The sequence below is a fragment of the Lissotriton vulgaris genome, chromosome 5 (genome assembly GCF_964263255.1).
Source record: "Lissotriton vulgaris chromosome 5, aLisVul1.2, whole genome shotgun sequence".
Taxonomy (NCBI): domain Eukaryota; kingdom Metazoa; phylum Chordata; class Amphibia; order Caudata; family Salamandridae; genus Lissotriton; species Lissotriton vulgaris.
Window position 1 is genome coordinate 1,947,711,453 of NC_141693.1, and position 16,698 is coordinate 1,947,728,150.

The 16,698-nt window shown below is 43.9% G+C and overlaps 1 protein-coding gene across 1 annotated transcript in view; it reads left to right on the plus strand.

Annotated features, from left to right (window-relative positions):
* PRRC2A (proline rich coiled-coil 2A) overlaps positions 1-16,698 on the plus strand; it is a 1,005,169-nt gene that overhangs the window by 516,483 nt on the left and 471,988 nt on the right. The window contains exon 11 of the mRNA XM_086919885.1: positions 10,377-10,506. Within this exon, the coding sequence (XP_086776011.1) occupies positions 10,377-10,506 (130 nt within the window). The remainder of the gene's footprint in view (positions 1-10,376; positions 10,507-16,698) is intronic.

Consider the following 16,698-nt stretch of genomic DNA (forward strand, 5'->3'; position numbering starts at 1 on the left):
TTTCTCCGGCTGGATTTTTGCGTATAGATAGCCTGATGCTTTCTAATAAAGGTGTCCTGGCAATAGTCTGGTCTGGTTCACAACTGCGATCTCTGTTTCAGTCTGGACAATCCATTGCAAATGTATAAATTTGCAAGCTCATCCCCGGCCACCAGTATTCTGATTGTAATTCTATTAGAGATTTCAAGATCTCTTGGTGCCTTAGACCCAATCCCATGTGTGCGTCTTCAATCAAGAAAACTCTCCAGTTTGTGTTTGGAATTACTTTATCTCTCACTCCAGGGATTTGAGCAAAAGGAACGGAGTTTGCATCAATTATGTACGTATTACTAAGTGGATAGTTGAGAGGTAATGCTGCATAATCGCCTTTTAACAACGCTTTTACCGCCAGCATGGTTTTTTCATCTATGTGTTTTTTAGAACGCTTTTTTGTGGCTACGGAAGCCGGTTGAACTGCTGCCGCTGTGGCTCTGTTAGCCAATGAGTTCCCTGCAACGTGAACACCATCACGTTGATGACTCAGTGTATGTATCACGTGAGTCTTTTGTAGTTCTTTCTGCAAAAGAACTACTTGTTCCCAAAGCGTTTTAGGCTTTATTGTGGCACCTGTCATCTTTGTAACCGTTTTTGCTCCATGTCTGCATGTCACTATTGTATGACTTGACGCAGTAATGCGAATCGCACACTATCAGTGTGGGGAATTCTGGATCGGCATTTTCAAGCGCCATCTTTAAAGATCTTATTTCAGCTCGCTGAGCTGAACAGTTTCTGAGTGATTCAGTTTTGGAAATCATCGGTCTGAATTTACCAGAGCGCCAGCGACCTTTAACAATCGCGCACGCTGCATTGTAGGATTTTTTATCTACATCGTAATGTTGTGCAAATCTGTCCATATAGATCACACGGGTATATTGTTCGAGAGGCAGCATTTCGATTGGCAGAGGATATTCTTGTTCGTATTCTAGATCGTTTAGTTTTTTCATTTTCTGGTCAAAATAGTATTTCATATGGCCGCGATACCCGCCACCCCCTCTCAACACACTCCCCAAGGATGGGAAACCGGAAACAGTTCTTGAACTTTTGGAAGGCGGGAAGGGAGTTACCCTTCCCGGCCGTATTTATTAAAATATGAAACAAAATTAAAACATTAAAATAACAGTTTCATATTATGTACAATTTCATTACCACATTGCGATGTTTGGCTAACCTTAACATATTCTCTAATACAAAGGTTCTCCTAGCCGAACTAACATCCTACAAAACATTAACTTGAAATTTTGAAATTGTACATCCTAACGTTTAAGGGCCAACGGCAAGGTCGTAACCGGTGTCAAGATCCCTAAACCCGAAAATCCCCCTCACTTGTGAGGGGCGACCGCACAGAGGTGTACCTCAAGTGCAACTACCAATTTCCCTTGACTTGACGGGGGCCCCAATAAACTCGACGCCACTTAAAGGTCGTTCGAGGACTCGTGTGAGGTATCTAGAAGGTAGCGTAGACCCCCTCCCAAACCCCACACAACTTACCACATCTGCCGTCGCAGATATCCTGGCCCCGGGAAATTCCCCAGGAGGGGGCAGTAGCCCCTCCTACCCAGGAAGGGGCCTTGACCGCCTTTCCTTTCCTTTCGGCGTCCCATCCTTAGAAGGGACCGCCTACCCGTTGAGGGGCCAATGGCCACCTCCCTCGAGCGCTCCCATCCGTAATGGGTGACGCCCACTCATAGGGATCTACTAATTAGTGCTCACCGATCATGACCTTACCGCCCGACCAAAAAATAAATACGACAATTTAACTAAATAATTCAATTAAAAAAAAAAAAAAAACCATAAACCATTTCACGTATGACTACTGATCAATACTTAGTGCAGAATTACTTTATTTGAGGAAAATATTGTAGCTGACCATTCTTTATTGCATACTAAGAATAACACGACAATCACCACAACCTGCAAGAAAATAGCATTACCATATCAAAACTTTATTCAAAACAACTGGCTGTCCTCAGGGGCTGGTGGGTGGGTTCAAAATTGGCTCTTCGTTCCGTCTCGAGCTCACGTGCAGCAAGGGGGTGCAGCTTCAGAGCACAGGAACAAGAGGATGCGTTCTTGGCTTGTTGCTCCTTTTATCCGTCTTCAGGGCGGGCGTAAACCCGCCCCTGCCTGCCCTTAGGGCGTGGCCAGCCGCGTCAGTGTCTAGGCCAGCCCACTCGAGGGCGGGAAACAGCGCGCCCCGGCTACGCCGCTTCGGGCATACCAGCCGAGGCTCGCCTCCCGCCCCAAAATGGCTTCCCGGGGGGCTCGTGGTACTCGGCCATACGTTCGGGGGGACCGAATGGTCGCCCCTTTCCACGTCTTCTGCAGCAAGAGAATTTTCCCATTGTATCCGTTTTGGATCTAATGCCACTGCATTCAGATTGCGTGGACTTGTTAATGCCTTAAGGGCTGATTCTGCTCTTAAAACAGATATTCTCTTACCTTTGGCTAGGGCTCTTTCTTTTGCTACAGCAGTTTGAACCGCTATTAGAATTTTTTCAGTTGAACTGAATTTCATTTCAGCTTGTGTGTACATGTGTGATTTGTAAGCTATTGGTACCGTTTCACCCTCATTAGAGGTCAGGTACGTGAATCCGCATCTTCCTGGGATGACTCGGATTACAAGGTTGCGTACGTTTTCGCGAGTTTGCAATTTTATTTTAGCTAACACGTCTGTTTGTAATCTTAAAATTTTGTGTGTTTGAGTCCAATTTATTGGTTTGAAATCAGGTTTTATTAATTCATAGAGAGGTTTAACCCTCTCTGCATAATTTAGAATGTATGTTCTTCCGAAATTCAGGAAACCTAGTATTGATTGGAAGTTCTTCCGCGTTTTTGGTGCTTGGAGTACTGCACACTTCTCTAAGAAGTTGTCTGCTAGGCTTTTGCCTTCACTTGATAATTCATATCCTAAAAATAGGACAGTTAGATGGGCAATTCTTGACTTTTTAATGTTGAATTTGTAACCCTCTGATGCGAACCCAAGTATTATGGTGTTCACTCTTTTTTTAAGTGAGTCTCCAGGTCATCGTCTGTAAGATAGATGTCATCGACATGGGATAATGCCTCATCATCATATATTTGTATACCCTTGCTGAGAATAATCCTGGGCTATTCTTGAATCCCTGTGGGAGTCGACAAAATTGTTTTTGTGACCTCATTATTGAGAAAATGGTCAAATGCCTGCTTTCAGGTGCAATGTTTTGACAGAAGAATCCATTAGAGATATCTAATGTCATTTTATATTTTTTGCGCACAATGTTATTCATTAGTGCTGCACTGTGAGTTTTGTACTGGAAATGTTTTGCAGCAGGAATTTAGGTGTCTGTAGTCCAAAACTAGACGATATGAATCATCTGGCTTGGAGACAGGAAACAAAGGATTGTTCATTTGTGAGGTGCATGTTTCAATCACCCCCTGATATTCAAGTTGATCTAAAATCTCCCTGACTTGCTTTTTAGCTTCTTGTTTAACTGGGTACTGCCTTTGTGCAGTAGGTTGATTTTTTAACTGGATTTTGTGGGGAGGAGAATCCTCATCCCATCCTACGTGATTTTTATATAACGCAGGGGCTTGGGCCACTGCCCATTTTCTTGCAAATGTGTATTTTTTATGAATTGGAATTTGATTTGAGAAGGCAGACATAATCATTTCTTCGCCATGAGGGCACTCCCTGACAAATTCTGGTGGCCAGTCTTTTTCAGCTAACAGGGTGTCATAGCCTTTCGAAAGGTTATCCCAAAAGAGACCCCTCACTTTCCTAGTCTTGTCCCCCTCTATGCGCAATGTTATTTCGTATAATTTATGGGGTTTGCTTACTCTGGTGTCTGCAGTTTCCACTTGAATGTATTCATTCATGTCCACTTTTTCCAGAAGATTCATTAGGATCTTGCGAGCTATGGTCACTTCTGCTGCGCTGTCTAGCATTGTCTGGGCCCACTCTCCGTTTTTCAGTTGTGTCCTCAGAATCCTCGGCATGTTTAATTTTAATACTGGCTACCTTCTTCTTTGGATAATGTAATTTTTTACTTTGATGAGCAGGTTCCTGGTCTTTGGACTGGACGTGCTCTTCTTTGTGTTCTGACCGTCCTCTTCTTTCCGATTTCTGTGAGGAAGTCTGAAAAGATCGATAGAGACGTGTATCAATATCTTGATATCTGTCAGGTTTTCTCAATTTATCCCTATCCCCAAGGTTAAATCTTTTTTCAGAGGGTTCCCTTTGGAAAGACTAGCCTCCTCGGCCAGGAGATCTTTATCTCCGTTGAGGAGACCTTCCTCTGGACTGGAATCGTTTTTCCTTGGGAGTGGATTGTTTATTACCACCCCAACTCTTTTTTGGAGTGTTTAGATTATTTTAATAAATGTTTTTTCAGGATTTTCACTTAGTTGGGGTTCCTAGTTCTTCATAGGATTTTTCTATGATTCTGGCAAGTTAAATGGTTGGTCTGTTATATCTGTCTCCTTCCATTTTTGCAGGTACGTTATATCGTCCCTTGCCAATTGAACTAATTCTCTATATGCCTTTGTTAATTCTTTTAGTTTAACTAGGAGTTCTTCGCTTGACATTTTTTCAATGTCGGGATGTGGTGTGTAGCTGGCTAGAACCGGCCACGTGGCTCCTGGTCTACCTAGTGGACCGTGCCTGGTGATGTGATTTTGATGTTTTAGGGCGCCATTAAACCAGAGCAGGTGCTCTTGGTAAGTTAGTGCGATTTCAACGTCCTCGAAAGGAGTGTATAAATAGTGGAGAAGTGTGGCTCAGGGGTTAGAGGCGGCAGACCCGGAAGCTGAGATCGGCCCTGGACCAGGGTTCAATTCTCCGCCTCGGCGGGTCTTGGGCTAAAAATTCCACGGACTCGATAATTCTCGCTCCGGTGCTTTCTCGACTCACGGGTTCACACTCTGCGACTCTGGGCAATAGCTTGCTTAATCTCCACAACGGCCCCTCGCGGCGGGATGCCTGGCTTTCACCTTGTGGATACCCTTCCGGGGTTATCTCACAGGGGAATACCAGGACGGGTTCCCTAAGCAAGCGCCGGGAAACCCACTGCGGGTAGCTGTGCGCTATATAAGCTCAAATACATACATTTACATTTTGTAACAGCGTGTGCTGCTGGAAAATGTATCCATGAATAGAATACCTCTGTCTGCCGATACTCATGTGCCTTTATCACGAATATGACGGTGCCACCTCTTGGTGATAGTCCATTTTCTATAAGAGTTTAAGAGTTATAGTTTTTCTTATATTGACCGAAATGATTATAGCATTCGGGTCATCTTGCCGGAGACTTGTGTCTTCGGCTATGAGTTGAGTTGCTAAGGCTTCTCTTTCTTCTTCACTTTCCGTCATTTTATTGGCAAAAATTTTTTTGGTTGCAGAGCAAGTTTCAAGAAAACAAAGATTAGGTGCACAATATTTTGGAACACTGTATCCTACAACGTTGACTAAACCAAAAACTAATACATAGGATTCTCATCCTACTAAGTTCCGGCGGATATTAACCTTTTACCCACTCCAGATGTCTTTTGGAGTTTTTACTGAAAAAGGGGTCTGTGTGAAAAGCACGACTGAGTTACTCTAGTGTCTTGCGTTAGATTATCGCCTTACCAAACGTTGGGCGCCATGTAGTGTAGTTCCTATATTCCCAATAGGCTCTGCGCATTGGAATAACATAAACAGCAGTGTAGACGTAGGACTGAGGTCACCTAGGTCTCTACTGACTGTTAGACTTAATTAGTTTTGCCAGCTAGCTCGGAGGTCACTAGAAACTTTCTCGAATGTTCAGGAAAGGGTTAACCGTCCTGATTTAGACAAGAAGGGATTAGTTTCTGACAGCCGCATAAACATGACAACTTTGCTCCCTCAGAATAAAGAGTATATCTCTAGAGTCGTGTGAAAACAATAGACAACTATTTCACTCAGTCAATCGTGCATGCTTAATTTCACCAGAGTGCAGAGAAATAGAGATACAGGCGTTTTCAATAAAATGTGTTATTTTATTGAGCAGTCTAATTTCTCATGCAAGAGAAATGAATTGCCACAATTGCAATACTTATAAAGTAAAGTGCGTACAGTAAAAGTAGTATTATGAAATAATACTGTAAAAGCATTGAATTGGTTTCTGAGCCATATGATACTTTAAAATGGATAAAATATATACATACATAAAAACATACCAGGGTACCTTTTACAAGGGACTTAAGCTGACCCAGAAGTGTGCCAATTGTGGGTGACAAAGATACAGTTTTGTGAAAGAACACTCAGTCAAGCTGGCATCAGGTATCTGGCAAAACGTTGTGGGTAACCCTAAAAAAAGTGGCACTCTCCTCCAAATGGGGTGTAACCTGTAGAAACGCCCTCTGTGCAGACTACACCAATAGTGTGAAATCCGTTGAAAGGTGACACAATAGCCTCAAAAGTTTAGTTCTCGTTATCATGGGTCATTCTGAGTACATTGTCCTGGTCTCTATAATTGAGGAGCTAGCTATAATGGGTTGTGGCTGTGAAACAGGAGGGAGGTCATAGTGCAAGTGAGCGATGCACCCACTCCGCACTAACTTATGTGATAAATTTCTGCACCAAAGAGAGAGATTACATTATTCTCTACAAAGAGCTACAGTTTGCCATTGTTCGAGACTGGCAGGCCCAGTATGTACAGGTTATTTTGGGGAGACAGAGTCTTCATTTTGGAGGCAAGTTCTGCCTGAGTTGTTTTTTTTAGCGAGCACGCCTAAATATTCTTACTCGAGGGTAGCTTCAGCTTTTGTTGTTGTTGATGATGCCTATCTACACTCTTGTGTTCTGTCAACATACACTCCCAGTTATTGCTAATTTAGCTGAATTGCTGTGATAGTGGAGCCTGTCACCTTTTCTTCTCAGGCCCACATCCATGGGGTCCTGCATGCGTATCGATTCCTAAGGTCAGAAATCGGCAACCAGAAGTATCCATCAGAAGAAAAGTGTACATTTGCTTCACAAGTCTCTTCCTCTTAAGGCATTAGCGGGAGAAGAGTGTGGCAGAGCGGTTGGCTCCTTATATGGTTCATTGTTCTCACATCCGAGGTTAAGTCTGAATTGACTCGGAGCTGCAGTGACACCTGTCATACTATTAAAGCTATTGTCAATGTTATTGATCCAGTCTGAAACTGGAAGAAATTTGTGAGGCGGAAAATCTGCAGGAAATAGAGTATTCACTAGAAGGATTGTTACTGAAAAGTAGCTTTTTTCTTTCAAAGGCAGTATGCTTGTAGTGTGGTTTCAGTTACATTTTTTTCTGTGAAAAAAAAGGAACACAAGTATGGTTTTGGAACAGCAGTGATGTTTGCATTTTTTATGATCTATTTCTTTTAAAAGTTAAAATGTGGAAAACTATTGTTACGTCTTGGAATTTATTTTCACGTTATCTGGTGGGTATTTCAGCTTTCCTTATTGAACTGTCCCAGGATTGTTTGGGTGGGACTCTTTAGCATTTATTAAATTAATGAAGATACCTTGTGTAGGAAGGTGGATACCTGATTATGGTTACCCCCAACCTTTTGCCTGGTGCTTTGCTGGTTTTCCGACTTAGTTGGCCTGGGACCCTGCCAATCGGGACCCCAGGCCTACTGCTCTCTCTGTAAAATGGATTCCATGTACCTTAGGTGCATTTACCAATTGGTACTGGGCCACCTTATCAGACCCTGTAACTCAGGGCATAGGTGCACCCAGGGCCTACCAGGGGCTGCAGCATGTATTATGCCACCCCTGGCTGGCCATCTAAATCTGACACAACTGGCTGCACGAAAGCTGGGGCAAGGTGGTGTAATCACCCTTTGCTTTAGATATAGTATACCTATATCTAACCCTAAAATGGACACACAGATTCCTATCAGTCACTCCTATGGCAGGCCTTGACAATCCTGAAGGCAGAGTGCTTGGAATCGTGTGAGATGGTGCTCTGGCATGAGCTGAGCCCATTTGCAGCTTGCGGATCCAAGTCCTAATAGCTGTTCCATGATAACGCGTACCATATACTCTTAAGTGCATTATAATCCTCGCGGTTATATGCTATCTTTGGTATCGCTTTATCAAAACATGTCGAGTAAGGTGTCATACGAATTGGAATACTAACCCCTCACCAATTCTGGCGACGGGGTTAGCATTCCACCCTTCTAGAGGGACACGACATGTATGTAACTGTGAACCCCGGTTAAAGTTAACTCAAGCCTCAGCATCACAAAATGGATGCTGCCACCACAGACACAAGTCTGACCCCCTGCAGCTGGGAGTCCTTCCAGCGAGGGGAGCTTGGACAAAGGGTTTCCTGTCATGGGCGGTGCTAGCACCATCCCAGACAGTGTTTTGTTTATCCTGGGTAGGCAGGGCTTTAGAGGAAGGTGACTGCAAGCGGCACCCCGGTGCTCACTATGCATCTGCCGGCTAGAACCAGTTCCAGGGGCACACCAGCCCCTGAGCTGGGGAAAGTCCGGCATGGGAGAGGGGTGTAACCACCCCCCTTCCTGGTCCCACCCATGGGCAGGACCTAGTCGCGTGCCAGCCCCTTTTCTTAGTATAAAGATAGGAGCGGGCCCCCTTCCAAATTAGATCATCTTTGAATCCTGAAACTACTTTCTACGAAAGGAACTCTCGACTTCTTCTCAAGATTTCTCCCTTGTGGCTAAGGAATAGTCACCCTGCACCCGCAGGCACCATCCAAGAACACTGCGGTTTGCTGCACGTCCTTCCTCCGGAATCCGACTGACCAGCACGACGAGACCCGGCTTCCCTGGCACCTCTGACCTCTACCTACATCTACAGCTCAGCTGAGATCCGTGGGTGCGACGAGACCTCGAGAGACCGGCCATCTTCAAGACTGCACGACGCTTGCCCAGCACGACCGCCGAGGGATCCTCGAGTGAGTGCTTTGGGGTCCGAGAAGCCCCAACCCTGAGCAGCTCCAGCACCGAAGTCCAGCCCTCCAGCATCCACTCGATCTGCGTGGGGCCCTTCTGCTTTTTGCTGCTCACCGCGTTGTCTGGCTACTTGCCCGCTGGCTTGTGGCCTTCCCGACGACGACCGACGACATCAACACTGCTGGTCTGGTTGCTCCAGACTGGCCCTTGCTCCCCTCCAAAAGAGGAGCACCCCGGACCCTCCTGGTCCACTCCAGACACCATTTTGAGTCCACCGCGTGGGCTTGAATTTGCCAAGACTTGTTGCCCCAATCCTGGGTCAAGCGACGTCGACAGCAGCAACCATCGTGGGACAGCTCGCACCTTCATCCTGGTCGCCGACAACGCCTCCTGGTCCGTGAGAATGCAGAGCCCAGCATCGCCCACTCACCTGGTCGAGGTGACTCCATCCGGTGCCATCCTGGTGCCCATCTAATCACTAGCTAGTGATTCAGAACTTGGTCCCCTCTGCTTACAGGTGTCTTCCATCTTCGATCCAGGCTTGGATCCATCCGAATCTCTTCACTGGTCGCCTGCCAGCAACTCCTTCTTTCAGGCTCCATAGACTGCAACGAGGATTCCCGACGTCTTTCCAGACCTATGCAGCCGCAGCCCCTGGGCTAGGTAACTTCGGCATTTCGGTGCCCCAGCATAGCCTCACTATCCAAGGGTCCAGATCCTTTTTCGTTTCAGCTCTACTTAGTCGGATTCGTCTGATATCACTAACTTTGTCATTACTAGTATCCATAGACTTTGTCCCGCATCCCGCGTGAGAGGGCACACTCTGCACCCGAGTCCCCTAGGCCTCCTGCTAGTAATCTGAAGGTTCAGTAGTCCAGTCCTAGCGATTCCAAACCCTATGAGATTAGTACTTACCTGCTAGTAATTTTGCATTCCACTTTCAGAGTATATGGTTTTTCGTGCCCCTCGGGCATTTGTGTAAATTGTGCAACTTAAAGTATTTTTGTAAGAGTTTTGTTGTGTGCTTAGTACCCTGTCCTCATAAAGAGTACAGGGCTGTTGTGATCTAAATAAATACACTGTTTATTTTCATAACACTTGTGTGGTGTCCTTTCACTTGGTGTTCAAGGGGTATATGTGATGGTATAACAGCTGGCTTAACACGCCCTCTAGAGTTTAGCCCGAAGACTGCTCGTATCCATGCTACTAGGATAGCTGGTCTATAAGGTTGACTTACAACCAATCATCAATAAGGGTTGTTTGGACTGATACAAAGTGCTCACTAGAATAGTGAACATTATAGATCAGGCCAACTTCTCACACCTTGATAAGGAGCTGCTTTACAGATAAATAACTTTAGTCTTCTGCCTAATCATAGCTGTACTTTTTTTTTTTTAACTCCGTTCTTCCATCATTTCTCAATCTGTTTTGGTTTTATCAAACTCTAGGAAAGCTTGACTTGTTATCGGGTCAGTGTCCTGAATAAACCGGAGAGACCAGGGCCTCGGGTAGAGCAAACAAGCAAAGCCTGTGTATCCAGGGAAATACCTCCTCACTTATGTAGAGGAACACATTCCGGTAAGTCCTGTTAATCTTTAATTGATATTTTCTGCTGCTGCTTATTCTGTTGTTTCTCCTGCAGGGACTCTGCATTGAATATCCTGAAAACTGAATTGTTTGGACTATGTATTGCCTAGAGCGCATGAATACAAAATAAATATTGTATAATTTATATTTTTTTTTTTGCCAAACCCAGTTTTTTTAAATACTTTTTTGGTAGCCAGTTGCAATCTATATAACCAAAATGCATTTATTATGTTGCTCAAGAAGCTGCAGACTGATACTGCTTTTTTAATGAAGCACATACAACCGCTATGTTACCATGAATAGTCAGTGCAATTGCTCCAGTATTATTCTGGAAACAAGAAGCCCTGCTTTGTTGGCCATTTTTTTACCATGAAAAAGCCTTTCCAAATTTGTTTGCGGACATCTTTTGTGATAGGAAATGTTTCTTTTCGGTTTTTGGACAGAAATGATTTTTAACCAGAGACTTTGTGGAATGCTATTTTGCAGCTTTGATCTCAAAGAGACAGTTACAGAATCCTTACCTTTAGAATTAACCCCAGGCATCAGACTAGATCCTAATAAATAATTCATAGCAGTACCCCTGTGTGTCGGTGGGTGGCTTCGGTTGACTCTGCATCCAGAAGCACCGCTTTGCCTTCTCTCCGTCGGTCAGCAGGTCGGCGGAGCGTTATCTCTCTAAGGCTCCTTCTCCAAGGCCTACTTCAGGGACGACTCTGCGCCTCCCCCATTCCAGGGAGCCCGGGCGTCCCCTGCCCAGTTTTTTACATTTTACAAAGCCCTTCACTGCATCTTTGAGCAGCCTGACTCTGCCGGTGCACCTTCTGGCCCTGCGGAGCTGATCAGGAGTCCTGGGTCTTAGATACCAGTGAAGGGCCCCCGCGGAACCAGGCCGGATCCAGATCGACGCTGATCAATCTTACCCGACCTTTCCCGGTGCTGATCCTGACAATGATGCCCCCCGGCTTCGGACGTGCCCCTGGCCGGCGCTGTTGCCATCCTCACCCCCGAGATGGACCCGGACCAACGTTGAATCCAACGCCGGAGGGTACTTTTGTTCTCCTTTTCATCACTAGTGTTCCCTATTGCCCAGAAGGTGGTGATGAGGATTGGGAGGGGTTGCTGGCCCCTTTGGCAGACCAGCTTGACGAGCCAGACTGGAAAGAGGTCCTGTAGGAAGCTGGCTCTGTACATACCTTATCAAAGTGAGGTATAGTGTGCACAGAGTCTAGTGGAATCCCAAAGGTAGGCTGAGGTGATGGTACCTTACTCTCTTTTTGTGGTAGTGTGGGCGTGCCGTAATGCTTTATCAGAGGGTAGTGTTAAGCATTTGTTATACACACTCAATCAGCAAATGATATCTCACACTCAAAGGCTGAACTTCAGACCAGTTTGTTTTGTATAAAAATGTTCTTTTATTTTATTTCCTAGATTTAAGCAAACCTAACACAGGTAAGTGATCAGTACTTTGCAGTTATAATACAGTTTGTAAATCGTCTGTAGTACAGTTATATATATATATATACTTTTGGTTTGATTGCAGTAGAACCACTAGTGATGCAACAGTTAATGTTATCCTATGGAGGAAAATAGGGTTATTGGTTCAAAGGTAAGTATTCGGTTGTTGGAGTCGGTTTTCAGGGGGTAGACTCAGGGGTCCCCCAGGGTCAAGGATGCACTCATGTTGCACCCTCAGCCGTTAGGGCAGCCGGGTGCAGAGTGCTGAGGCTCAAAGTTATCCAATGGGGGATAGGGGGCCACCGGTTGGTGGCTGCTCACGAGGAGGCCACAAGATTGTGGGAGCAAAGCTCCTGGTGTTAGGCTCAGAGCAAAAAGGATCCGAGTTAGCTCCCAAAGTACACCCGCAGTGGCAGATGGGTGCAGTGTGCTGTTTGAAGTAGAGTGCCCTGTTGTTTTCAACTGGTATTGACGGTTTTGATTTTGAGCTGCAAGCTTTGTCCAGAAAGACTTCCGGTAGGAACCAACTGTTGGGAGGTTGTCATTAAGAACTCCACAGCACCATAATGGCTACACTGAAAACTGAGAAGTTTGGTATCAAACTCTGCAGCACATCAACCCCTCACTGATGCCAGTGTGGGATTTATTGAAACATGCACACAGAGGGCATCTTAGAGATGCCCCATGAAAAACGACCTGTCACTAGTGTCCAGACATGTTTCTGTTCCCCTGGGTCGAGAGCCTGCTGCTCTCGGTGGCCTGAAACAATAAACATCCTCGGACGAGGTTCCAAGCCTTCTTCCTCATGATGGGCAGGGTCCACAAGGGGGAAGGTTCAAAGGCTTGCCTCCTTTGTGAGCTTCGCCAATTCACGGTTACCCAGCATGGCTGCATGGGTTTTCAATTCAACTTCAGCCCATGCTTAGGTTTCCAGGCCAGTAAATCCGATAGCTGACAGCAGGAGAAAAACGGTGAGTGTGAGGGGTCTGATTATTCCATCCCCACGCCCCCCAGCTCGTCTCTGCGCCACCATAGAACAACCTTTAACTTTTCCAATCCTTCCCAATCACTAATCCATCAAATTATTAACATATATTATGGAATCAAGTGGAGATGTGGAGAAGAGCCTAGATAGGCTAGCAGAGGGAAAATAAAGCGTGAGAGCGCGGCCGCTGTTAGTAGTGGCCGCGGAGTGTAGTGCCCAGGAATCCCGCAGAGGCGGCCCAACTTGGTAGGGTGCGGCTAGCGGTACTCAGTGTGCCCTGCTCTTCCCTGCAATACCAGCGCGCTCTCCACATATCTACTCACACCTCTACATCGTTGCCTCAAAACTGCACACCTCAATAGATTCATTCCACTATCAATCCATTGGTACCTTCCAACTTTTCAACCTTTTCATCTATTCACAGTAGAGCTACAGGAAGTGTGAGAGGTTCAGGAGGTCAACTGAAAAGAGCTAAAAGAACCGGAAGGAAAAACCTATTAATTCCGATATTGAATGGTTGGACTATTGGGCTACCATCATTACTAAAGACAGTAGTCCCTAGACATCCTATAAATATACTATAGATTCTATATTCTCTGTACAGCCGGACAGAATTTTAAGTCAATACATTTATAAAGAAAAACACATTCATACACAGTTCAAGTGGGACACCACCTGGGTCCTACTAACATGATAAAACAAACAAGTGTGGGAAAACGGTTCAGGCAATGGGAAAAAGTCTGTGAACATAAAATTGTAGTAGACTTACAGGGGTTCTTGGTGCCAGACCGTGATAAGGGGTCCTGAGGCATGGTTGCGATTGAGCCCCTTATCACCCCTCTGCCGCCCTCCCAAGAAATAACCCCCGCCAGTGGAAAAACATCCGACTGGAATCCAAACTGTGGAACTCACCGCTAGCGGTACAACAATCACCGACCAACTTGAATACGCTTTAAACTACTGGATCCTTGTTGTGGGACCCAGCACCTTGGAAAGACTACACTTAGTTGTGTACAATTCTTAACCCATCTGCCCTGGTTTCTAATAAGTTTTCCAACCGTAAACTTGTTAATGAATGTACTAAGACAAGAATTATGTATTGTCTTAGGAAGTATACATGCATAACAATTCTAACGTCCTGAAGATGATCCCATTATTCTAACATAGGGATCGAAACCCCGTCGACGATTTACACACCATATGCATGTTAATGCACTGTATATCATTACCGGCAATGGTGTCTCCGTACTATCTACAATTTTATGTTCACAGACTCTCTCCCGTTGCCTGAACCGTTTTCCCATACTTTTGTTTGTTTTATCATGGTAGTAGGACCCAGGTGACGTCCCACTTGAACTGTGTATGAATGTGTTTTTCTTTATAAATGTATTGACTATTAAAATTCTGTCCGGCTGGGCAAAGAATATAGTATCTATCTAGTTTATATTTACTATCCAGTATATCTATAGGATGTCTAGGGACCACTGTCTTTATTAATCATATACATACCCAAGGTCCCTGACCAATTGCATGTTGGGTTTCCCTTGTTCCTTAAATAGTTGGGCTACTATCATCAATCAATAAATAAATAAAATAATTATGCGTTCAGATATATAGATGGGCTGACAGGACCCTCCGCAAGACAAGCGAAGAAAATATAAATACTAAAAGTGATTAAAAAAAGGCAAAATCTAGTGCAATAGGATTGAATCAATCGTTAATTTCACTGATAGCACGGATGTTTGAAAAATCCACAAAAGTCGCAGATAAATTTAATTTTATGAAAGATCCGTCTTGAGCCCTTATTACAATTTTAATAGAATCAGAAAAAATTAAACTACGAACCCCGATTAAGCCAATTAGCAATAAGGTACAGAGCACACAAACTAGCGGACAAGAGGAAGACCAACAATTACAAGACATTATCGACCAGGAAATGCTAAATATAATATCACCTACCTATAAAGGTCAAAAAGGTATGGATATGACGGGAAGACTGCAGGATCAGATCTATCAGGGAGACGTATACCAAAAAAAGCTGACCCCCAAGGACCATGCTACCTCTAGAAGTGAAAGTAGAAATACTTTAAAAAAAAAATAGAAACAACCTGTGACATCATAACACATAGGCAAGTATTCAATCAAAACCCTAGCATGAGGGAAGTAGATGTCATTCAGGATAATCAAGGTGAAAATGATACTAGACTCAGCTCGGAGGCTACCTCACCCATAAAACTAAAGGGAGGAATGGATAAAAAAAATAAAAATGAGGAGACAGAGGGTCATTCCCACATCCATCAAAACCTATTGATCACTAAAGAACAAAAGGTAGAACCTATACAAGATAGCAGCCCAAGAATGACTGAGAATATTGAAATAAAAACAGAAATATTACCTAACAATAGCAGTAATAATAGTAAAATGTAATATAACGGACAAGAACAAGATCATAGAGAATATATTGATATGGATAACTTCACTAAAACAACTGCAGTACAAGAAATCTTGAGTATTCTACTCAAAAGTACTACTAACATTGTTCATGAGCATCTGAATGAACAACAGAGACAAACTATAGGTAACCAGGACTTGGGATCTATCTGGGATATTTTCTACCAAACTTCATCATTAACATTGGACACACTAACATATCAGTTAAATAAAATGGACATAAAAATTGACCTACTCATTGATGGCAAATGCAGTAGCCGGCGTAGATCATAAACCCGACCAGCTGAATGGCTTGATGGTTAGAGCCCAAACCGAAAGTGCCAAAACAAACACCGATTGTACTTGTGCACCTATAATAGACACATTGGCCATAATACCGGAGGTCCTTAATAGCATACTAGAAGATGTCAAAATTAACCTTCGAAGGGAAAAAAATAAAGAGGACAGTTGTAAATTAAAAAGAGACAACCACAATATTACTATAGTTACCGATATGAAACACCCTAGTCCCATAAAACATCAGGATGGCCCGGATCAATTAACCCCGATAAAATTACGAATTCTGCAACAAGGTGACCAAGAATTAATAACACCGACAAAACTGCGGACCCGGGGTCAGGATGGGGAAAAGATGATGGGTATAAATCTCTAGCTCCTCAAATGGAAAAGATAACGGATGATCAAGAAGTCAAAGAACCAGTTTCCCCATTGTTTACCATGACAAAAAGACATAGAAAAAACTACGTAAAGCAAGATAAAAGGCTAAACAGAAAATTACAGTACCAACACAGCCTGAAGATCAAGTACCATCAGAAGTAGACAGTGAAGGAAAATATTTATGGAAGGAAACATCTGGTAAACAAGAAAAAGTCTTGTATGGAAAGTGGTCTCCAATATCAAAGAACAAGAATAACAACTATTTCGCTATATTCACTAAAAAAGAAAAACAAAATATTGACCAAATGAGTTCTCAGAGATATACTCATCACAACAGACAAATTAAAACAAACCAAGAATGAATTGGAGATAGGGGAGGAAAGAATGAGTAAAAAGAAATTGAAGCCAATGAGAAATGGGTACATCATAGGACAGGCACCAGAGGATATAAAAAATGCCCCACAAATCCAAAGATACTGTACAAGAAAAATAGGAGAAAGAAACCTAAATCGTCCCGGTAGTACATAGGCCTCAGGTTTGGGATCGTAACATACGCAATAGTACAAATTTAAAATAATTCAGAATCGGAACCAACAATATGGGCTAAATGTAGAAAAGCAAAAGAATCAAACCAA